Source organism: Tiliqua scincoides, chromosome 8 (genome assembly GCF_035046505.1).
Source record: "Tiliqua scincoides isolate rTilSci1 chromosome 8, rTilSci1.hap2, whole genome shotgun sequence".
Lineage (NCBI taxonomy): Eukaryota > Metazoa > Chordata > Lepidosauria > Squamata > Scincidae > Tiliqua > Tiliqua scincoides.
In genome coordinates, this window is record NC_089828.1 from 1439339 (window position 1) to 1463943 (window position 24605).

The following is a 24605-nucleotide window of genomic DNA, read 5'->3' on the forward strand; positions in this document are numbered from 1 at the left end:
TACCTATTTTTTATCTGACTGCTGTTTTTATGATATGTGTTAATATCTTTTTATTTGTTTTAAATTATGTTCTTAATCTGTTTTAACCTGTTGTAAGCCGCCTTGAGTCCCTTCGGGGAGAAAGGCGGGGTAAAAATAAAGTTGTTATTATTATTTCTTGGGCTGTGTTGATGCTTGGAGAAATTGTGGACATTCAAGGTCCAATCCTATCCAACTTTCCAGCACCGGTGCAGCCGCAATGCAGCCTCTAGGTATGGGAACAAATGTTCCCATACCTTGAGGAGGCCTCTGGGACTGCCTCCCCACCACAGGATGCAGTGCATGCCCCATGGGTATGGCTGCACTGGCAATGGAAAATTGGATAGGATTGGGCCCTCATTCATCTAAGTTCCATCTCTAATGTTTTTACTTAAATTTTATTTTAAACTTTTTTCTCCAGCCCTCGACACTGTGCCAGATATTTGGTGTGACCCTTCGGAAGTTTAGAGACCACTGTGCTAAGGGGAGATAAAGTACCACTCAAACATACTCGCTTGAAGAAAAGAGAGGCAGGAAAGGGTTGAGAGCAGGCTTCAAGGTACAGACTTTATGGACATGTCTTGTTCAGACATAATTACACCCTTCTGCTCAGATGTTGTCTCCATTAGGGTGGAGGAATGACATGTTATCACCTCCAGAAGGCCACGCAAGCCGCCTCAGCATCGGACACCCACAAGTATGGAACACAAGGTTTCTCTTTTCCCAGTCCTTGCCCGCCCCCTGCCCCTCAGTCACAGTCTTCGCGCCTTCCGTGGACGGCAACCATTGTGTGGAATTGGGGTGTTGTCTGTGATGGAGATGACTTCCAAGCCGCCCATGGTGAGCCCTTTGATGGCTGCCTAGGAAAAGAGAATACAGAGTCCACGTTTCTGTAGATACTTATGATCAGAGAAAGCAGCTGTCTACAGACTGTTGGTCGACCTAAATCCATGCCGCCCACTCTGACTGGCACCAGCTCTCCAGGGTCTCAGAGAGGGGTCCTTCCCAGCTATACCTGGAGATTAATCCTGGTACCTTCTGCTTGCAACCAGGGGCCCTACCACTGAGCCACAACCTCATCCCTCCTGGAAAATATCAGAAGTTCTTACATGGGGCCATTCTTTATTTCATTTTACAGTTATGAGACCCCACCATTCAGCATTTCCACTCCCAAGACAACCACCATCTGATACTACCCAATTTGGCTTCTATCAATTCTGAGTCTACAGTGCCACTGAAAATTAGTCTCTAGCTTTGCTAAGATGAAGTTGATCACATCCTGCTGCCCTCAGTCTGGCAAGGAAGCTAGATCTTACATTTTCAAGAAAACGGGCAAACAGGCAGGATTGTTTCTCCATTCTGGAAGCCCTTCAGGCAACCTGAAATCTAGTTTTGCACTGATTGGAGTCTAATTAAGGCTGCAACCCTATGCATGCCTACCTGGGAGTAAGCCCCACTGATGCATGCCTCCCTAACACTGCCTGGCCTTCAAGACTGTTACAAACTGCAGACTTGGGAGCCCTGAATATCGTACCCATATTCTTCTCTCCGTCCCTTTGTTGTTTAGCTTAACATCCAGCCTGAAAAACAATCCTGGAGAACTAAAAAAAAAAAAAAGGATGCACATGTCTATGTGACATTTCAGTTGGTCCTAACAAAGGGATTTCCCTCCCCCCCCCCAACCCACAGAGCCACCTATGATTTGACTCATCCTTAAAGTGACCTAATAATGATAAAAACCAACAAGGCAATGCAAAAACATCATTAAACAGCAGAGCAAAGCTAAGCCACACACAGGCTACCAGAGTTCAAAACCAATTAAACAATATTTTTTAAAGGCCTAAGCATATATGCAAAGGTCTCTGCCTGGCACCAAGGGATGCAAGATCAACTCTCAGGGGAATCTCCTGGAGGATCTCAGTAATCCTCATGACAGCTCAGATATTATTATTCCCATGCTGCAGACGGGCTGGGTGTGGAGGCTGACAGGGTAGTTGCTTATCTCATATCAAAGCTTTGAAGTCTTCAGCACAGGGGCAGAAAAAACTGGACAGGTGAGACTCCCCCCTCCCAAACCAACCCCTTCTATGGGGCTTTTGACCGAACCCCTTAATCCTCATTGAAAGGAACACCAGCTATGTTCATCATCACTCTTATCTCTTCCACAATCATTCCCCTATGGCCTAAAGTGAAAACTGGATGCTCCTTGGGGCAGGGATCTGTCTCCTTGCATTATAGCACTCTGTTAAGTGCCATGTTCATTCACAGCAATAGATATGTAACAAAAGGAACCACTGGTACATACCATTCGGCCAGGTCCCAAGCCTTTCACCACGACTCGTACATGGGACACTCCCTTTGCAGAGGCTTTCTGGGGAGAAGGAAAAAAAGAGAAAGCATTTTAGGAAATTAAGCATAGAGCATGACTGCAACCCAAGCACTCTACTTCGATATTGCCTGCCCTTCCTTTGGAGATAGCCCACAGCTAAATGCTAGCACTTGAACTTGGAACTTTCTGCATGTGAAGCACAACTGCAAGGTGGTTCAAAAACACATAAAGTTCATGAAAGACCTCTCCTAGAGACCTTGAAAAGCTTGGCCAGACAAAGTGCATGAAAGAGAGAAGAGTATTCTGGAACTTGAGACAGAGGGCTTTCCACTGGTATGAAAAAAAAGAGGCACTGTGTTGGGCAATCATTCTGAGCTTGTGTGTATGTGTGTGAGAGCTTTCTATAATTCAAAACAAAAAAATTAAAATATTTAATATTAATTTATTTCTAGCTCATGCAGCTCTGTTTAATGTCTCCTGGACCCTAACTGGCAGAGATGTCCAGAGGGTACCACGTGTTAAGACTGCCATCTAGTGGCAATTTCTAGCCTTTTCCATTTCAAAACGAACACACATAGAATAGTAACTTTTTTCCTGAATCTCTCTGGTGAATATACCTGTACAATACACATATTTTCAAACAATTTGTCTCATGCGCATGTTACTCTTTCCAGTGTGTAGAAACACCTTGAGCACACATCTAGGAAACATACAGTGTAATTAATTGTATGCTTGTTTGGAGTGTAATTAATTGTATGCCACGTTTTCCAGACTCACAAAGAGAGTCTGGTCCAACAAGAAGCTGATGGAACATACCAAGATCCAGGTCTACAGAGCTTGCGTCCTGAGTACACTTCTGTACTGTAGCGAGTCATGGACTCTCCGCTCACAACAGGAGAGGAAACTGAACGCTTTCCACATGCGCTGCCTCTGACGCATTCTCGGCATCACCTGGCAGGACAAAGTTCCTAACAACACAGTCCTGGAACGTGCTGGAATCCCTAGCATGTATGCACTGCTGAAACAGAGATGCCTGCGTTGGCTCGGTCATGTCGTGAGAATGGATGATGGGCGGATCCCAAAGGATCTCCTCTATGGAGAACTCGTGAAAGGAAAGCGCCCTACAGGTAGACTACAGCTGCGATACAAGGACATCTGCAAGAGGGATCTGAAGGCCTTAGGAATGGACCTCAACAAGTGGGAAACCCTGGCCTCTGAGCGGCCCGCTTGGAGGCAGGCTGTGCAGCATGGCCTTTCCCAGTTTGAAGAGACACTTGGCCAACAGTCTGAGGCCAAGAGGCAAAGGAGGAAGGCCCACAGCCAGGGAGACAGACCAGGGACAGACTGCACTTGCTCCTGGTGTGGAAGGGATTGTCACTCCCGGATTGGCCTTTTCAGCCACACTAGACGCTGTGCCAGAACCACCTTTCAGAGCGCGATACCAGAGTCTTTCGAGACTGAAGGTTGCCAATATATATATATGTTTGGACAGAAGTTAACCCATTTCTGTCCAGCCCAAGCTGGATACATTTGATCCCTGTTGCGTATATGCAATGTTGGCTTAAAATGGTCAGAAGTGGCTTAAGTTCCACTATGCTCACTGCAACTTAGGGCCCAATCCTATTCAACTTTCCAGCACTGACGCAGCAGTGCCAACAGGGTGTGTGCTGCACCTTGCAGTGGGGCGAGGGCCTTACTTCCTCAAGGTAAGGGAATGCTTGTTCCCTTACTTTGGGGCTGCACCGTGGCTGCGTCGGCACTGGAAAGTTGGACGGGATTGGGCCCCGAGTCCCAGATCATTGTGCATAATTAATAAAGCACAAACAACTCATTGATTGTGGTCTCACCTAGACAATGCTTGGGTTTGATGTATGCATTATATTTATATCTCTCTCTGCTTTCAAGGAGTTCCGGGAGAATAATGCAATTCCTTCCACCATTTTATCCTTACAACAATCCTGTGAGGTAGGTTAGGTGGAGAGAGCGAGACTCGCCCAAGGGTCGCCCAGTGGGCTGCACAGAGCTTGTTTACTTGGGGAAAACGTCTGCTTCAAGCCGCCAAGCTGGGCAAACTCCACTTACCACTCCTGCTGAGATTCCAGTGGTCTGGGCTGCAACGGCGGTGGCCTTCTTGGCGTTCTTGAAGCCTTCAGTGCCACAGGTGGAGAGGGCTAGAGGAACATTCTCGTGCGTGACAACCTGGATGTGAGTGCTACAGGGACAACACGAGAGGGTAGGAGGGAAACCGAGTCAGGCATCCACAGATCTGGCCCTTCTTCTCTTCTGACCAACTCCTAACTACACCCTTTGAAAAACCACATTTCTGAAGCTTCTCCTTCTGGTAGGAAAGGACACGACTGGGAGCAGACAGTGCAGTGGGTTGAAATGGGCTGCCTGAAGCTAAGGAGTGCTCTCTTCTCAGCCACCAAAGAAGAGAGAAACTGGTGGGTAGCAAGGGGCAAGCATCAGCCCCAGAGCAAAGAGTCAGGCCTAGATGGGAGGCAAGCAAAGCTGTTTAGAGGCAGGACAGCAAAGCATATGCGGCCAGGGTTTAACATGTGGGGATCCATGCAAAATGACTCATGCAGTTGTGACTTGGAAAGTAGACAATGCTTTTGGAAAGTAGAAACTCTCCAAGGTTGTCATACTGCAGCATGGCTGACACGAGGCAGTGCCTTTGCAGACAGCATGGGCTGGCATATGACGGCACCTCTAAACCGTATTGGTACCCCCTGTACCCTCAATCTCTGGCTTCCGCTTTCCCAATTCCAAACAACTGGAACATTCCCAAGCATCTTGCACAGAGGCCAGCCACATCTCCCGGGGATCTCATCCACCTACAGGGACTCCGGTCAGCAGCCAGGAAGCAACCCAGTCATACCATAGAGATTTAATGGAAAGGGGTTTGGCAAGCTTCTAACTCAGTTTACAGGTGTGGTGCACAGAGAAGCGCTGTGGCCTGGCAGGGAGTGCGGGGTCTACACATAGATGATCCCCATTCAGACCCTGCAACTTCAGGTGTGGCAGGGCAAAACTCTGCCTGTTCAGTACTGAACTCGATGGACCAAAGGTCCGACTCCGTAACAGGCAGTTTCATGTTCAACTGAACAGCTGCACAATTTGACAAAAATAAGGTCGACTGAGATCCCTGCATCTCCTAGCAATAAGGTTTTTTAATCCCTCCCCCCCCCCCCCGAATTCCTATGGGATTTCTAAGGAATTTCTTCCAGGTGAGAAGAGGGTGGGTGGCAGCCAACTGGAAGAGAAATTAGCCCCAAGGGAACAATTTCCCTCGCTGAGGATGAGAAATCCTCTCTGCCGGACCCTCTGTTTGGCTCAACAGCTGCATTGATTTGTAGGTTTCCATACCTGTCTCTCTTTTTGCAAGGAAAAACGACAAGGCCATTTACCACCATGATTTCAATAGAAAACAAGCACCCACATCCCAAGAACAGTGAAACACCCACCTCTCAAAATGCAGGTGCCAAAGCCCTCTTTGAAAAAAGTCATTGAGTAGGACTGAGCTACAAGTTCTCCATGGAACCTGGCTTGCAGATGAGGGGAGGTGTCATCCTCTGCCATGGCCACCCATTGAGGTTCTGGCCGCAACAACGATGGACCTCTGTTGGCCGACGGCCACCACCTTCCCTCCCCCACAATCGCCCCTTGAACACCACCAGGCAATCTCATTGCATCATTTCTCTAGCATGTTGCCATCACTGCCTGGAATGTCTCCAACAGCAAGTGGAAGGGGCTTACACAGCGCATTGTGGCACCTGAGGTACTTACCGCATCGCCCCCCTTCTGGTTATGCTACTGACCGAAAATTGCCCCTCTACATAATTGCTAAAGTGGCACTCCCCTTCCACGGTCTGTGAACAGGGTGGCCAAAAGAAGGTGGAGGAATCTCAGGCTTTGAGACCACCTGGAGCACAGCTGGCCGAGCCACGAGTCAGGTGAGTCCCCTTAGCCTCTTGCCAGGTGCTCATAGGGCGTCCTTTGGCAAGTCACTCTCAGTTCCTCTGGTGCAAGATGGGGATAAACTCTCCAAGACGACCATGTGCTTTCATTACTATGCTATTAAACAGATTGGGCAAACATAAAAAGCAGCATCAGGCCCTAAGGGAACCTAATGCTAAATCTAGTCCAATCACTTCTACCACCCTAGGCAAATTCTGCTGACAGGCTAGTGGCAGGTCTCCCTGCGCTCACACCAGGAAGGGCTGCTACCCCCCACCCCCCAGATCCTCCTAGCTGTCCTGTGCATATGGGCACAGAACAGCTCTCAGCACCAACTCCACAAGTGTCAAGTTTTTTCCACAAGTGGAAAAAAAGGTCTCTTACTTGTTATATGTTGCTTTTATGTGTGCGATGGGGATTTCGTCAAACGTCTTCCCAGCCCATCTCAGCCCGCTGTCTTTCCCTGGTGCCGGAGGGAAAAGGCTGAAAGGAAGGAGGGAGGAAAAATCACATGGAAAACCGTGTGTGTGCTCGCCATTTACAGATGAAGTGGGAACACTTCCTGCATTCAACAAGACCCACCACCAGACCACTTCCAAAAAGCTCAGCACCAAACCATGACTTTTGCTGATGGCTGCCCAGACTGCTTGTTCTCATCTCACTGAGGAGACACTTTTCGTTGATACAAACCTGGGCTGAAAACATCCCAACGTCAGTGTCTTGTTTTCAGAGGGGACTCTGCAAATAGGGCGGAACGTTTGCCCCACTTACTGTCTCTGACAAATGCACAGACCCTCGTCCCACTCCTGTAGTGGGACTTGCTCTTCATATGTAACTATTGGGAGTCAGGCCCCCTTGCTGATCTACTGCAAATCACTCTACCACCCTACGTGCTCATTAAGCTTCTCCCCACCCCCGCCCTACACAGCCACTCTCCCAACCTTCAGTTGCGTTCATTTGTTACAGTCAAAGCAGTAAAGGATCGTAACATCACAACAACCAATTTATTTCAGTGTTTGCAGGGTGCTTTGTTCTTTTCCAAGGTGCATGTACCATTATCCCTCCAAGAAGCAGAAGGCACAAGTTGCATCCTGTAGCTGTCCTTGATGTTGCAAAAGTTACCGTACCTGAAGTCAGCCTTGCTCTGGGGCTGTGAAGGTTCCACTTGACTTGAATTCTCTGCCAACTCCTGAAGCCTCTGAATACCTGACTGCAACCCCCGAGATAAGGAGACGCTGCTGCTGCCGGGAGAAGGAAAAAGCAGAAAATGTTGATTAGCTTAAAACAGGGCCTTCAAAATGGAAAGTGGAGAGCAGTGACCACAGAACTCCTGTTGATTCCCGGTGGCCGACCCAACCATTGATGCAAAAGTTGCCCTTTGAGTTTTGGTTTCCATCACCTATCCCAAGAGGCGACAGCCATGGGTAGATGGGACTCGTCAGCCTGGGAAGGCAGCTCATCTGAGAAAAGGAAAACTCTGTTCCCAAACCTCCACTGCCTTGTGGCTACAGCCAGTTATGGAAAAGGCTTCAGGAGTCAACCTCGAGGCAAAATCCGGAGCCGGAGTCCCTGAGGCAGTTCACGGCTGCATACAGTCACGTTCTGGCAACTCCTGCAACGCCGTTGGAACCAACCATATTGGCTTCTGCCTTTCCATTGGACCATTTCAGCGATATGGAGAGGGGGGATTTGCTGCATGGGTCACAGTCTGTCCTCCATATCTAATTTACCCAGGCTTCGCGCACTGGAGAGGACACTCTGTTCCAGAACCATCATTCAGAGCGCGATACCATAGTCTTCCAAGACTGAAGGATGCCAACAAGGACCTATCCCAAGCAGTCTAATGGTTGGCAACCTTCAGTCTCGAAAGACTATGGTATAAGCCTACAGCACCCAGTATTCCCAGGTGGTCTCCCATCCAAGTACTAACCAGGCCTGACCCTGCTTAGCTTCCGAAATCAGGCAAGATCGGGCACGTGCAGGTCTTAACCAACTTTCCAGCACTGATGAAACTGTCCCAATGGGGCATGTGCTGTATTCTGCAGTTAGGTGGCAATCACAGAAGTCTCCTCTAGGTAAGGGAATGTGTGGCCCCTTACCTCGGTGCTGGAAAATTGGTTAGGAGGATAGTGCCCTTAAGGCCCAATCCTATCCAACTTTCCAGTGCCGGTGCAGCCGCAATGCAGCCTTGAGGAAAGGGAACAAATGTTCCCTCACCTGGAGGAAGCCTCCATGATTGCACCCTTACTGCAGGATGCAGCTCATGCCCCATTGGCATGAGACATACAAAATTATGCAGGGGATGGACAGAGTGGATAGGGAGATGCTCTTTACACTCTCACATAATACCAGAACCAGGGGACATCCACTAAAATTGAGTGTTGGGCGGGTTAGGACAGACAAAAGAAAATATTTCTTTACTCAGCGCGTGGTCGGTCTGTGGAACTCCTTGCCACAGGATGTGGTGCTGGCGTCTAGCCTAGACGCCTTTAAAAGGGGATTGGACGAGTTTCTGGAGGAAAAATCCATTATGGGGTACAAGCCATGATGTGTATGCGCAACCTCCTGATTTTAGGAATGGGTTAAGTCAGAATGCCAGATGTAGGGGAGAGCACCAGGATGAGGTCTCTTGTTATCTGGTGTGCTCCCTGGGGCATTTGGTGGGCCGCTGTGAGATACAGGAAGCTGGACTAGATGGGCCTATGGCCTGATCCAGTGGGGCTGTTCTTATGTTCTTATGTTCTTATGCATTGGTGCTGGAAAATTGGATAGGATTTGGCTCTAAGTCTTCTTACAAGCTTCCAGACAAAAGAAAATAATTCATTATTCAGTGTGTAATTAATCTGTGAAACTCCTTGCCAACAGATGTGGTGATGGCATCTGGCCTACATGCCTTTAAAAGGGGATTGGACAGAATTATGGGTCCATCACAGGTTACAAGCCGTGATGGGTTTGTGCAACCTCCTGGTTTTAGAAGTAGGCTACCTCAGAATGCCAGATGCAAGGGAGTGGCAATTGGATGCAGGTCTTTTGTTGTCTTGTGTGCCCCCGAGGCATCTGGTGGGTCACTGTGAGATACAGGAAGCTGGACTAGATTGGCCTGATCCAGAGAGGCTCTTTTTATAGTCTTGTGAGCTTCAGGCAAGTTAGAATTAAGAGATGCAACATCTAACCAAAGAGACCTTCACTTTTATGGCCTGCAACAAGGTCTCTTGCACTATTTTCTTCCATAGGTGCTCTTAGTCAGGGCTCAAGTCTTGTCTCTGCTTAAGTTTTCCCTCTTGCTAGATATCAAAAAGTCATTCTTCTGGCTGGTTGCTTTTTATCAATATTTTATTTTTCAGCTAAGTATTTCTATCTTGCCCTTCTACTTCTAAAGCGGTCCCTGAGACAGCTCACAGAATTTTAAAAGTACAAACGAATTAAGAAAAAATAAATATATCCAAACACAAATCCCAATCAATCCAATGCAATCAAAGAGACCAATATTGAACAGCAGGGAGAATACATACTACAGCAGTGGGGTAAAAACTAACAAAATACTTGCGTAAACCAAAGTATTTGTGCTAAGGGATTAAAAAAAAACACCACCACCAGAGAGGGCCAAAGAGGTTACCATGAAAGGTATTTCAATGCTGGGGGGCTACAACGGAAAAGGCCCCGACATAAGTGTTCCTGATAGAATCTTAGAAAAGAAAGGGGAACATGGAGCAGGCCTCCAGTGTAGAACAAAGCAGGCAGGCAAATTCATATAGGAGAAATGGTCCTTCATAAATATCCTCGTTCCAGGCCATTAAGGGTCAAAGATTATGAGCAGCCTCTTGAATTGGGCATGGGGCAATGAAGCGAACACAGCATTGGATGTGAACTAAGGAGGAGAAACATGAAGTATGTAACGTGGAGAGGTTAGTGTGGTGTAATGGCTAGAATGCTGGACTTTGCCCAGACATGGGTTCAAGTTCCTGCTCAGCTATGACTCCCTGGGTAGTCCCATCACAGTTCCTCATCATTGCCTACCTTCCAGGATTCTTGTAAGAGCAAACTGGAAGCAGGAGAAGAAAACTGTGTACAGAAGAACCACCTGTGTAAGAAGAACTACTAAGTAAAGGAGAACTACCTTTAGTTCTTTGGAAAAAGAACAGGATAAATCTCATACCAAAAGGATAGTAACAGATCCAACAAGGGGAATGTCCTTTTTTAACAGAAAGCAGCAGGCCCAAGGTCAACCCATGAGCTTCATGGCCAAGTCGGGGATCTGAACCTGGATCTCCTCCACTATGCCCTCTAAGGGGCTTCGTGGGGCAGAATTGCAGCTGGGCAGAATCACAACTTGTTGCAACATTACCTCCAAATCTTTGGTGATGACATCACAACGCCATCACCAAACATCCAGGTTACTGAGCTCCACACTTTATGGCTGAGAGGTACATGGCTACTTGGCCGTGTGCCTTAGAGCGAACACTGGGCTCCTGTGTCCTAACTCAACACTCTACTCACTATACCACACTGTCCCCATTACAAAATGCCATAGAAGCTAAGGAACTGACAGCTGTGGTTTAAAAGAAAACATCTCCAGTCAAAAGAAGCAGAAGGTAAAAATCAGAAGGAAAGAAATAAGCTTGGAACACTAGTCAAGAAGAAAATGGTAGCCAATTTGCAGAGAAAGGGTCTCGGTTCAAGGATGGCTTTGAAAAAAAGGAGACACTTTTCATTCTCTTCCAATGAAGGGAGGCAGTTGTTTTCTAAGTCAATGCAAAACAGTATTTTTAGTCTGACAATATACCACGCGCGGAGCGTCGGCAAATGAAAAAGTTCATTTGGAACGCCACAGCCTTGTGCGGCCCATTCCTAGTAATTAACTTAAGTGCATCTATCTGTAACCTTGGTGGGGGTGGGGGCTGCAGCTCCTTTGCTTGGTTCAAGCGTTTCCATGCAAACCAATGGCCTTGCTGTGGGATTGCGGAGCGCTCCAACACACTGGGAAGAGACAATACCTCTGGTGGCTATGCAATCACAACACGTTTGTTCCTAGTGCTATAAAGACTTTTATTTTTATAGCCCTGTTCAAAAATGCATTTTCTTTTCCCTTTTGCAGGAGTTTCAATGGAACTTGGAGGGCTATGGGTGTTCCTTCGAACATGACTGAACTCCATAAACATATGAATCCGGTCACTAGTCCTGGTCTGCTCTGACCAGCAGCAGCTCCCTTATCCCTGTGGCAGACGTCATACCCAGTCCTGCTACTAGATCCTCTCAACTGGAGATGCTGGGGGACGAATGGATTAAGGAAAGCTGCCCAGGTGTTCACACTATCTTACAGAATCAGGTGAGTGGTCTATCCTAGTGCAGTCTCGCCAACCCAGGTGGGCAGCAGGCTCTCCAGGACTGCAGGCCAAATTCTATCCTAGCTCCAGATCCTTTCAGCTAGAGATTGAACCTGGAACTTTCTGCATGCAAAGGGGGTACATGATCACACTTCACCCCAGTTGATTAACATCCAATAGGGGATATGTACAGTGGGCCTTCCTTATCTGTGGGCTCAGCATCTATGGGATGCCAAGCCCGTGAGTCAAAGAGTCTCCTGGACATGACCAGAAGCCACTTCCAATTGCGTCCAGGAGGCCTTCCAAAGAGGCTGGGAAGCCAGCACAACCTCCGGAGGGCTCAGTGCAGCCTGCAGGTTTGTGGCACTGTGATTTTGTCTCCCCCCCCCATACACAGATTTCAGCATCCACAAATTTCGGGATCCGCAGGGGTTCATGGAACCGATCCCCTGTGGATACTACTAGTTCCCATTGTGTCAGTTCTCTTGCCTCCCCAAAACATCTCCAATTTTTGCACAAGAGCCAAATTTTCCATTCTCTCAGAACCTCCAGAAATAAAACTGGTGGGTCCAAGAGACAGAGCCTTTCCAGTGGTGCCCCCACTTTGCTTCCAGAAGCCTTCTCCAAAGAGATCCACTGAGCCTCCTCTCTTGATGTCTTTAAGCCCTCTTTAAACACTTCCTCATGTCCACTAGTTTTTGAGAAACAATTCAGAACTTGCTGTTTTAAGGAAACAAATCTATTCATCAGTTTGGGATTTTAAATGTGTGTTTTTAGCAGCACCACAGCATTGCTTTCAGGATGGCTAACCAGAATGAAACAACTCCGAGCAATCAAAACTAAAACAGTAAACTGTGGCATAAAAACAGGAGAGTGAAAACAGCTGAAAAAATAAAACCACAGAAGAAAGCCAATCTCAGCTGACATTTAGAAAGGCCAGGGAAACCACAAAAGTCTTTTGCTTGACATTTTTTGACATCAGGTGAGCCTCCCTAGGGAGAGCATTCCCAAGATTGGCTGCCATGAAAAGGACCTCTCGTGGCTCACTACCCACCTGATTTGAGAAGACGGGGGCACACACAGAAGGGCCCCCGATGATGCTTGCAGCACACGGGCAGATGTATGTGGTGTATTCAGTTCTCTTCCCAAACCAAGGTGACACTCCTGCACAGCTTCCCACAGATGTGTGCTTGGGTGTGTGTGTGTGAACAGGTGTGGAGACTGCATTCAATTTGTGCCATCAACTTGAAGGTGATGTCAGCCTATGGTCATACACCCAAAGGCTCTGAATGTGCAATCAATTTCCTGGATCTTTTTTGTTCCGCTTTGCAATTGTACAAGCAGAATCTGGGGCACAGACAACCATTCAAACACTGTGCACAGTGTCTGAGTGCACAGAGGTCAGGCATCGCAAGGGGGCGGAGTCGTTAAACGTCTCTCCTCGTACAGCTCTCCTCAAAGCTGACACTTTGCACACATTCATTATTATTTAAACCTCCACTTTCTGTTTCACAAAACAAAAACACAAAGCTGCTTGAACACACAAAAAACACGAGTTGTTTTTTTTACAGCAAAATTACGGTAGCCCCAATTTATTGTGCTGTGTGTATTTAAATAGTTTTCATTGTCAAATTATTTTATCCATGTAAACTGCTTTGGGATTTTAAATTAAAAGAAGCATGGGGGGGGGAATGGGACAGAAATTCAAATACACTGGGCCCTTGTTATCCCTAACGAAATCCCTAGATTAGGGCACTAAAAGCTGTGCAGGGCTTCCCCGGGCCCTTATAAAGGCATATAAAAATCACTTCGAGTTTCCTCCAAGAAACCGGAAGCATTAAAATACCTGTAGAAGGCATTCTTAAGGACAGGGAGGTCACGTGCAGCCTCCCTGGCCTTCAGAACCCCCTCTGGACATGACTGGAGCACAGCGTTCGGAGGGTCCAGGTTGGGCTACCTCACGGGATTGCTACCCACAGATAATAAAATCCATGGGTACGGAAGCCACAAATAAAAAGGGCTGACCTGTACAGGTATAGCCCCATATGATTCCTCGTACTCCCCCAGATACAGAAAGTGTGGGTACAGGGGATGCCTGTATGAATAGCAGCCTCTGTGAGTCCATTACTTTACCTGAGTTTTACTGGAGAAGTGTTTGCAGCAAAAGTGTTTCTTTCTTAACTAAAGAGCCAAACATGCCTGCACACTAAAGAGAGACTAACAAGAAGAAGGAAAGATATTTAAAAATGTACAGAGATAGGGACCAGATGCAGTTCTACGGAGAGGCTGCTGCAACCTCCTAGCATGGCCACCACCAGTATATCAACATCATCATCACGATTAATCTGCCTTGGGTGCCCCATTTAGGAGGGGAAGGTGGGATAAAATTTGCTTTAATAAATATTTTTATTAAGAATATTTATATACCGCTTTTCAACAATAAGTTGTTGGAAGCATCATTATATGACTCTTGCCAAGAGAGCAAGTATGGCATTGTAGTTAGTCAGCCTAGTGCTGGAGAGGAAGAGGTCTGGGTTCAAAGCCCAGAAGCTTGCTGGGTGTGGTCATGGGTCAATCCGTCCAAGTTCGGATAGCTCTGGGGGCTTTTCCTGTCATTAGGGCCAGCAGTTCTGCTCAGATCCTTGAGATGGGGAGATGATCAGGGCAATTGATGGGACTGCACCTGAATGTCCTCTCCCCAGTCATACACTGGGCAGCCTGACCCTATGCAGGGGCAGCGCTAATGGCCTGTGCGCTGCTCTGGCAATGGCGGGAAAACCAGGAGGAGCACACGGTGATGAGCACACCACTGAGTGGCAGGGAGGCACTCCACGGTCAAGGGAGGGTGGGGAGGGGGCAAAACTGTGCTCTCCCAGTCGCTGGTTTTGTCAATTTAATCCTGTCAATTACTGCAATTTTAGAGTATTTTGTTTAGTTGGAAGCCACTTTGAGCACTTCTTTAATCAAATATAAATCTTTTAACGAATAAATCTAACTATATAGAGAGCAGTTAACTCTCAAACTGTGGGTCAGGACCTACGAGGTGGGATGCGAGCCAATTTCAGATGGGTCGCATAGCACCTAGCTCAGACACCATAGTTCTATTTAACAATATATACACTGTGCATCTTAAGGTGTTTGCATTGTTAAATCACACGGACTTATTTAAAGTATCTGCTTTTGTGTTTAGATTGCCTTCCAGTAGTTGTTCCTTGATTACTTGAGAAGTGCCACAGAGAGAGAGAGAGTTTGCAGTAATAGATTCAGAGCAGTTCAAATGAAGCATTACTAAGGTCCAAGAAGGAATTGATGGGATTAACTGTTACATACGTGTACTGGAGACACTGACTTAGGTGGCTTTAAATGGGAATTAGACAAGTGCATGGATGAAACATCTATTGATGACAGGAGAGCTAAATGTACCAGAAGTTGGCAAGGGCTAACAGGGGGTAGCCATGACCTTTGCCTGTCTTTCTGTCAATGGCTATTATTCATGATGGCTAAAGGGAACCTTCACAACTGGAACCCAATGGAATAGGTTTATTCAGTTCAGCTGGTGGGCTTCCTGGAGGCATCTGATGGGTCATTGTGTGAAACAGAAGAGTAGCCTAAATCAACGAACCTCAAACTGTGGGTCGGGACCCACTAGGTGTATCGTGAGCCATTTTCAGGTGGGTCACATAGCACTAACTCAGCCGCCATTGAAAATACAGAGCTGAAAATATAGGGTGCAGAGCTGCTGGGCAAGGCAGACTCCAAGTGGGAGAGAGACATGGTGCTTTGCCCCGAATGGGTGGGAAGAGGGGATGCTGGAAAGAGGGGAGGGCTGTGTGGTTGGAGAAGGATCCAAGCCTGCATTCTGCTTTTGAGCTGGAATGTTTGAATTCCAAGCAATGCAAAATAACAGCATGAGCGCACTGTGTAATGGGACCTTTGGTTGATGTTTATTTAGGTTTGTCACCCAAATCAATGATGTCAGTTCCAGCAATGACATCACTTCTAAGTTGATGACATCACTTCCAGCAGGTCCCAACAGATTGTCATTCTAAAAAGTGGGTCCTGGAGCTAAAATATATAAGAATCACTGAGACAGACAATGCACTCCCTTTTCCATTCTTTTCCAACATTACACCCCACAGAAAAGAACACTCAGGCACGTTTTATCATGCAGGGGTGTTAAAAATTTTCCCGCTTGATGATGTCACTCCTGGTCATGACATCACTACTAGGTTGATGACATCACTTCTGGTGGGTCCCAACAGATTGTCATTCTAAAAAGTGGGTCCTGGTGCTAAAAAGTTTGAGAACCACTGACATAGACAACACACTTCACTCTTTTCCAAAATTTTCCACAGAAAAGAACACTCAGTCATATTTTGTCCTATTGGGGTGTTAAAAATTTTCCCACTTGATGATGTCACTCCCAGCCATGACATCACTACCAGGTCAATGACATCACTTTTGGTGGGTCCCAACAGATGGTCATTCCAAAAAGTGGGTCCCAGTGCTGAAAAGTTTGGGGACCACTGAGATAGACCCAGATAATGCTAAGCAGGTGGACATAACACTGGGGAAAGCTGCACCTGTGGAATTTCTGACTGCCAGGCAGCTTCCAAAGGCACAGGAGCCCCCATCATAAGGCTCCTGAGCTGCTTTATCCCCCCCCTCCAGGGTGACTCCAGGAAGTCAAGCCCCCCACGAAGTCAAGCTGAAGCCCCCAAAGTTCTACTCCCCATAAGCTCTTACCCTAAGCAACCCCCTAGACATGCTCTCCTGGTGACCGCCAACACAGGAATCATGATCCTTCCCCGCCACCGTCCTGCCGCCTTGCCCGCAGCACAAGGACTTCAAGGATGCGCCGGCGGGCGGGGTTAGGGCTTGCTTCGCCGACGCGATTCAATGGCGACGCGCGATAGGGGGGAGTCTGCCGTACGGAGCAAGATGGCGGCGCCCACAACTCAAGGTATTCCGTACAGCTGCGCGCTGCATGGTGGGTTGGTGATGGGGGAGAAGAGGGAAGGTGGCTAGGAGGCTGAACGTAGAGGTAGAAAAATGGTAGAGTGACAGACAGGATCCACTTTAGAATACAATAGCCTTCAGAAATAAAAATTGCCCTGAATGTAAGAGCATAAAGAAAGCCCTCCTAGATCAAGCCAGAGCAGCATCCTGTGGCCCATGGGGGGTGAGGACTGGCAGCCCAGGCTGCAATCCTATGCACACTTTCCTGGGAGTAAACCCCATTGAATAGAATGGAACTTACTTCTGAGTAGACAAGCACAGAATTGTGCTGCCAACCTCAATCCCTGGAGGTTCCCCTCCCAACATGCTGCAATATTGGAATTGTCTGGAGTCCCTGTTCAGATCTTCAAGGCTGCTTTCATTAGTCCCCTGAAGACAGAGGCTGCTGACTCCAGCTAGGCACTGAGAGATGGAGACTCCTGACCAGTCCTACAGCCCAATCCTATCCAACTTTCCAGCACTGGTGCAACCTAATGCAGCCCTGGGGTAAGAGAACAAATGTTCCCATACCTTAAGGAGGCCTCTGTGAGTGCTGCCCCATCACAAGATGCAGTGCATGCCCCATTGGCACAGCAGCACTGGCACTGGAATATTGGACAGCCCAATCCTATGCATGTCTACTTAGACACGTAGTCAATGGGGCTTACTCCCAGGAAAGTGTGGATAGGATTGGGCTGTCAAGTGTTAGGCATGGGGGGGATTCATGGCTAGAACCCTGCACCAGCCTCAACCTGACTGACGGGGGAGTATGATGCAGGGCTGTCACAAAAAGACCACACACATAACATGGGGATCGTGCTTGCCCTAGAATTTGCATTTGCAGGGCTATGTTTTGAAATGTGGATCCATAAAAAAACCGCTTGATTTTGTACACATGAAATAACGCAGTGCAAGTCTGTGCATTTCTGCTCACAAGCAAGCCCCACAGAGCTCCCAATAGGTGTATTTAGGATTGCAGCTTTGAGACTTCTCCCTCTGCCCCACACTTTAATTAAAATTATTTAATTATTAAATAATTTAATTAAACTTTATTTATTTATATTCTGCCTTTCTCCTCGAAAGGGCACCAAGGTGGTTCTATAATAATAAAAAGTATAATTATCATTAATTATCATTATTAATATTATAACACTAAATAATATATAAAATAATCACTGATAATATAATAATAATTAGTATAAGTAGCTATTAATATAATTTAAAAAAATTATATCAGTTTGGCAAAAAATCAGTTTGGCTGTACTTGTCGTAAGAGGCGACTAAACAGCCACCGGGTAGATGGGACTCGATAGCCTGGGAAGGCAGCTCATCTGAGAGAAGGAAAACTCTGACCCCAAACCTCCACTGCCTTGTGGCTACATCCAGTTATGGAAAAGGCTTCAGGAGTCAACCTCGAGGCAAAATCAGGAGCCGGAGTCCCTGAGGCAGTTCATGGCTGAACACAGTCATGTTCTGGCAACTCCTGTGACGCTGCTGGAACCAACCGTATTGGCCTCTGCCTTTCCATTGGACCATTTCAGCGACGTGGAGAGGGGGGATTTGCTGCATGGGTAACAGCCTATCCTCCATACCTACTTTACCCAGGCTTTGCGCACTGGAGAGGACACTCTGTTCCAGAACCACCATTCAGAGCGTGACATCATAGTCTTCCGAGGATGCCAACACACAATATAATTAATATTAATAATAATAATTAATCAACCATCAATTATTAGTTTATTAATTATTTTATAATTAATTATTTTTATTTTTATTATTGTTGGGTGGGGTGGTGTTTGGGGAACCTGCTCCTGCTCAAACCACAGGAACCTTTCGAAATGGTTAGTTTAGAAAAAACTCGGAAATACGCCATTGTACGTAGATGCGTGTCTCTGGCCTTTCATTAGTCTACCAAGTGTGTAACTTTAGCTTCCCCGTTTCCAAAGGTCGAGCGTTCACCGCGGTGCATTGTGGTCAGGTGGGGTAACATGGCGGCGCCCGTGAGGCGGGTGCTCTGTACTGCAGCAGCACGGGCTCTCTCCGGGTCCGTCCGCGGCCTCTCCGGCTCTGCGGCTGTCCGGTCGAAGTGGAGGCTCCTCGGGGCGCTGGCCTTGCAGAGGCCGCCCAGCTTGTCGCAGGCCCCGACCCTGCAGGAGAAGGAAATGGCTGAGCTGCTGCAGAAGGTGGGAGATGACCGCGCATGCGTAGACGCGTGGAATCCTCACCTGGGTGGCTGAGCTGCTCCAGCAGGGGGAGTGGGGAGAGGATGGCGCATGCGCAGAAGCCTGGAATGCTCACTTGTGTGGGTGATGCTGTTGATGGATGCTGGACTTTTAGCATCTCCCCACTGGGTTTGGGGGTGGGTGGGTAGGAAAAAGCTTATAGAAGGTTAAACTTGTTATATATATAAAATTTCTATTATAATTTCTATTCCAGTTAAACTTCTAATTAAAATTTAAATGTTGCATTTAAATATTTAAAATATAAAATTTTAACAGAACTATTTAAAATGTTGAATTTCAACATTTAGGTTTTAACTAACAACTAATATTAAACTTTAACTGTGTTAAATTTTAACTGTTTAAATACTTTAAATATTTAAATTTTATATTTTAAAACCCCCCTTAAATGTTAACTGTTTACTTAAAATTTTAACTTGGTGTTAAAGGAATGATTTGAGATATTTAGACCAGTGGTCTTCAGCCTTTTTTGTGCCACAACCCCAGTTCATCAACTGGTATGTGTTTGCATTTGGGGAAATGTTACAGAGCTGTACTTCTAACAGGCTGGTAGGTACAGCCGTGCCCCCATATCTGTAGGGGTTCTGGAATGGAACCCCCCATGGTTAAATGAAACTGTGGATATGAGTAAATGCCTCCACCCCACTCTCCGGAAGCAAGGTGAGCTCTGCTCCTCTTGCCTCCGGAGGGTCCTCTGAGCCCAGCAGTGGCCATGGATGGATGTTCCCCATCCCGAGTTCAGAATGATCCCAACAGTGCTTTCATGGGGCTTCTGTAAAACTGGAAGTAATGATTTTAATGCTTTATAAAGCATTGGGAGGCCTGGGGAAGCCCTGGAACCCTTGGTTTTCCCCAAGCCTCCCAATGCCTGAAAAGGCATTAAAAATGTCAGGTTTCACTGAGAAACTGGAAGTTGCATTTTTTTCACTGATGTGCTTAGAGGACCCTCCAGAGGTGAGGGGAGTGGGGGAGGGAAATTGATCTGCATATAAGAGAATTTGCAGATATGGGGCCCCCCTGTATATGCTTTTAACAATGATAGTTAATGGGACTTATTCCTGTTCAAGTGTGGATATTATTGCAGCCTTTGGGATGTTTGGGGAAATTTTTTAAAGTGGATCAGCAAATGCTTTGGAAGGTTAGGGTGGTTCTCCTTTATTTTAAATAAATTTTTAAATTTATGCTTATTGCAAACTTTTAATTTACTTAATTTATTTGATTTGATTGTATGGGGGTGTTAAAAATTTTCCTGCCTGCTGATGATTTTCCTGCCAGCCATGACATCAATTCCAGGTTAATAGCATCACTTTTGGTGGGTCCGGACAGATTGTCATTCTAAAAAGTGCGTGCTGCTGCTAAAAATTTGAGAACTGTTCTAATGCGTATGTATTACTATTTGGTGATTATTACAGTGTTTAAAAAATTACTATGCAGCTTTGGCAGAACACCTGGCAAGAATACAGTTAAAAATATCTGAAAAAAAAAAAGATAAACACTAGTAATCCTAGGATGGAGTTTTTTTTTAAAAAAACTTGCTGCCTAAAACAACTCTTGAAAAGCCTTTGCAAATAAAATACTCATGCTGGAGATAATATCCATATAGTTTGTCATTTGAGCGATGAATGTATTTTCTCCCACCATCACCCCCTCATCTTATCCACCCAACAATTCTGTGAGGTTGGGGTAGCAACTGCTGACCCAGCAAATTTCATGGCTTCATGATTGCTTTTGTGCCTGGCTTTTGATCTAATAATAGATATTTGGATGACCACTCTGTTGGAAATAGAGCTTCATCGTATTCAGGGCTGTATCATGTACAGCAAATGTCAAATAAGAAGACTTAGGACCAAGAAACTAAACCAAACATCTTCCCCCCCCCCCCATTTCACTGCCCCACTTTCAGGAAGCAAAAAGGAGCAACTAATTTTCAAGAGGTGAGAATAAAATGCAATTCTAAAGAGTTCAAGAAGCTCAGTATAAAAATATGTAATAAATGGACAAGGCAGGATTTGAATCCAGATCCCCTTGGTCATAGTTGACGCATTAACCACTACGCTACACTGCTTTCCGCAAACATATGCAATTAAAAGATGTTTCTCATCCATTCTACAAACTCATAAGGAAAGCTCCACCAGAGGGGTCTAAAATTCATTCTAATCTAACATTCTAAGACTTGGGTACAGCAAATGCTCTTTTAATTTGTAAAGCAACACAACATCCATTTAGTTTGTTTAGTGACATTCATCTAGCCAGAACATGGAGAAGTGGGGGAAAGAAGAGAGAATTCCAGAATTCTGCTTCTCCCACTATGTTTGTGTTAATTGCTTTATTCAGAAATTGTGACATTTTTTCAAAGCTTGCAGGGAACCAGAGTAATGCAGCATTCAAAAAAAATGATTTGCAGAAGTCTGTCTGCTGGGCTCCAGATCTGACTACTTTTCTGTTTTGCTCTCCAGATAGAGGTGGAGAGAAGCCTCTATTCAGATCATGAGCTTCGTTGCTTGGCAGAGGAGAAGTGGTTGAAGAGGAAGAGAGACAAGTATGATGATGAAGACAGCGATCCTGGAAAGGAGATTGTGCTAGCTCAAGACCTAGAAGAACTGTGGGAGCAGAAATTCCGAAAGTTCAACCTGGCCTCGCGGATAACAGGTTCAAGACTATGCTGCTTTCCTGATGTTACCTTGCTGGGGTGTTGCTGATTTGAACTGTAATCTGTTGGAAATGGAACATTGAGCAAGAAGCTGGGAAGCAGGTTGCTTTAATTGTCTCCATTCACTCTTAAGATAAACTAGATTGTGTTTGGAGGGCAGCTGTGGTGCCCCATAGCCATAAGGAAGTTCCTTGAGGAGGGAAGGCAATAATTGTCTTGAGGCTTATCTGGTCCATTATCCTGTTTCCCATGATAACCAAAAAGATGCCTCCAGGGAACCCACATGCAGGATATTCCATTTTTGTTTTTCCCCTATATCCGGTGCTCAGAGGAATACATCCTCTGAACATGGAGGTTCCATGGATTAGTTTTATCCATGTAAGCTAATGGCTATCACATTGAATGAGAGAATTCACATACCTCTTTGCCCCAGCATGTCAACTTTTCCAGTGGCTGTTGCTGGTGTCTCTTCTGTATTTTTTCTAAAGAATTGAGCCCAAGAGGGACAAGGAATCATTGAATGATTTATGTTATACCTTGGGCGCTTTGTGAACTACTCTGGTTGAAAAGCAGTATTTAAGTATTCTTAAATAATAATTATAATGTAAACACCAGTTCATGGTTTATTGTGATGTGTGAATGAGCACCATCCAACAAACCATGGTTTGAACGGCCACCAAACCAAAATCTGAATCCACAGTCTGAAACTAGTTTGCTTAGCACAATTTGGGCAAATCATATGTTGAATTTATGAATAAGCATATAATATTTATGAAAATGTGATTATTTATGAATAAGTTCATCATAATAGCCTGCCCTCTATAACTCTCCTGCCCGTGCAAGCTAACTGTCGTTTTTGACCTAAACCCGTAGTAATCAGATTTAACCTTTGCTTTCTGAGTATGCAAAGCACTCAACATATATTACGTTTTATTATTCCCATATTGCAGCTGACCTTACTGTCATCTAATGAGATGCAACTTTTGAACCAAGGAACTCCTGATTGGTAGCCATTATGCTACACCACTTCTAAAGAACAACATTCTTTTCAACACCTTTTTGCCAGTCTCCCTGGAGGCAATGCCTGCTTGCCCCAGGTGAAGTGCTATTTACAAGCCTGATGGAGCATTTGACTTCCCACTCCCCAAGGACTTAAAGTGGAATGCTTGTAATTTAGCTGTTTTCTGAATGAAATGAATGGTTAAAGAGCCAGTGCTCTGCCTTCCATGATTCATGAACTGCAGCATAGCTGCTCCTTCTTTGGACAAGCAGCTATTTTTAGAGAGAGGTGTCACTGAAAGGTCATGGACTTAGACTTTTGCAATGACCCAGAGGTATTTTTGTCTAAACTCCACAAGCCAAAAAGTCAGCTCTAATAAGTCACTGTGCTGGAATGCATACAGTGAACTATTTAGATGACCTTTTAAAAAGAGAGTGCACAATTATACCTGTCACCTGAAGGTTCAGGGGATGGTGTATTATTCTGTCTGGGTTGCAAGAGGTGTGTAATCTCTTGCTGGTGTGTTGTCTTGGCAGCCTGTCCCAGGATTTGCTCCTCAGTGTGATTTCCAGTAGTGTTGTCACAAGCCTTCTGGGAAACGGGTCTGGGTTTGCTCCCCTCCGACTGGCTGAGCACCTGTGACTCTTTCCTTGGCAGATGCTGACAAAAGCAATGACCGGACATCTTTGAACAGAAAGCTGGACAAGAACTTGCTACTGTTGGTTAAGCAGAAGATGGGGGATGATGAGATCTGGCTGTTGCCACAAGCAGAGTGGCAAGAGGGGGAGACCCTGCGAGCCACAGCAGAACGGGCCTTGGTTACTCTCTCAGGTCAGTGACTAACTGTCTGCCCATTGCTTACTTGTTTGCTCTTATATGTGTAGCTCACAGGGTGCTGGTGGGGGGGAAGGCAATATAACGGCAGTGAAGTTGCTCCCTCTCCCCACACCCCAAGTTCTATACATGTCAGAAAGCACTTTGGATGGCTAGTTTAACCTTTCTCCCCATGAGGCTTTTTGTTGCTTGAAGATTCTGTACAAACTTAGCAGAGGGCAAAAGGAAAGTATCCTCTGCCCTCCACAGGCCTGAGGTCAGGTTTGATGGCCTCACACATAATGACTGTCTCATGCATAAAACCAAGCATTATGGACCCCTAGATCTGCAACACCTTGAATGCACCATGTAAATACTTGGGACTGTTACTTACATTCATCAATACACATGTTTCAGCCTCTTCAAGTATCTTTACATTGATGTGGGGCCATAATTCTCAATTTCTTGACATATATTTGGTCCATCTTCTTTTGCTGTTTTTCCTGATCTTACCTGGATATTTTCTTACTCTCTCTCTCTCCCCCCCCCCACCTAATTTCTGGACCTCTGCAGGTAGCCATGTCTCTACCAAGTTTCTAGGGAATGCTCCCTGTGGTGTTTACAAGTACAAGTTTCCCAAGGCGGCCCAGACAGAAGGTGGCATGGGAGTCAAAGTGTTCTTCTTCAAGGCTTTTCTCCAGGATGACCACCTGCTCTTGGCCAAGGAGAAAGTGGACTGTGTGTGGGTCAGCAAAGGGGAGCTGGCCGACTACCTGAAACCAGAATATCATTCCCAGGTCACTCGATTTCTGGTGGACTTGTGAATGATGGAGCAGGTCCCTAGCCCTATATGGAGAGGGGCCTACATGGGAGAAGATGCGTTTGTGTGAGTTTGGAGACCCAGAACAAGGACTCTGTCTGCTGAATAAAGATGAGTTTGTCCAGTGTGTTAAGTTGTGAATTCTTGACAGCCGGGGTGACTCGGCAGTAGAACAGATTGCCAAGGGAGGTGGTGGATTCTCCCTCACTGGAGATCTTCAAGGAGAGGCTCAATAGGCACCTACTGGAGATCCTCTTGGACAGTAGTTTTCAAATGTTTTTTATCACTAGGACCCACTTTTTAGAATTACAGTCTGTTGGGACCCACCAGAAGCAATGTCATTAAACTGGAAGTGATGTCATGGCTGGAAATGACATCATCAGGCAGGAAGTTAAGTCTCCACACTTTCCCAAGAGTAAGCTCCATTGACTATAATTGTTAAAAGCATATATG

At 46.1% G+C, this 24605-nt stretch overlaps 2 protein-coding genes across 4 annotated transcripts; one reads left to right on the forward strand and one right to left on the reverse strand.

The window, feature by feature from the left end:
* Positions 1-559: 559 nt before the first annotated feature.
* MRPS11 (mitochondrial ribosomal protein S11) lies at positions 560-16540 on the reverse strand. 3 transcript variants are annotated; one of them, XM_066636042.1, is made up of 6 exons: positions 16378-16533; positions 7435-7545; positions 6692-6790; positions 4430-4559; positions 2324-2389; positions 560-878 (listed from the first exon to the last, which is right to left on the reverse strand). In XM_066636042.1, the coding sequence occupies exons 1-6, from the start codon at positions 16428-16430 to the stop codon at positions 771-773; spliced, it is 567 nt and encodes a 188-aa protein (XP_066492139.1). In that variant the 5' UTR covers positions 16431-16533; the 3' UTR covers positions 560-770. The 3 variants fall into 3 exon arrangements, with proteins under 3 accessions (XP_066492139.1, XP_066492138.1, XP_066492140.1); XM_066636041.1 differs by having other exon boundaries at positions 7435-7548; XM_066636043.1 differs by lacking the exon at positions 6692-6790 and having other exon boundaries at positions 7435-7548; positions 16378-16540.
* Positions 16541-18598: 2058 nt separating this feature from the next.
* MRPL46 (mitochondrial ribosomal protein L46) lies at positions 18599-24272 on the forward strand. Its single transcript, XM_066636235.1, has 4 exons — positions 18599-18812; positions 21326-21518; positions 23177-23350; positions 23906-24272. Exons 1-4 carry the CDS (start codon positions 18618-18620, stop codon positions 24154-24156), a joined length of 813 nt encoding a protein of 270 aa, XP_066492332.1. The 5' UTR covers positions 18599-18617; the 3' UTR covers positions 24157-24272.
* Positions 24273-24605: the final 333 nt, after the last annotated feature.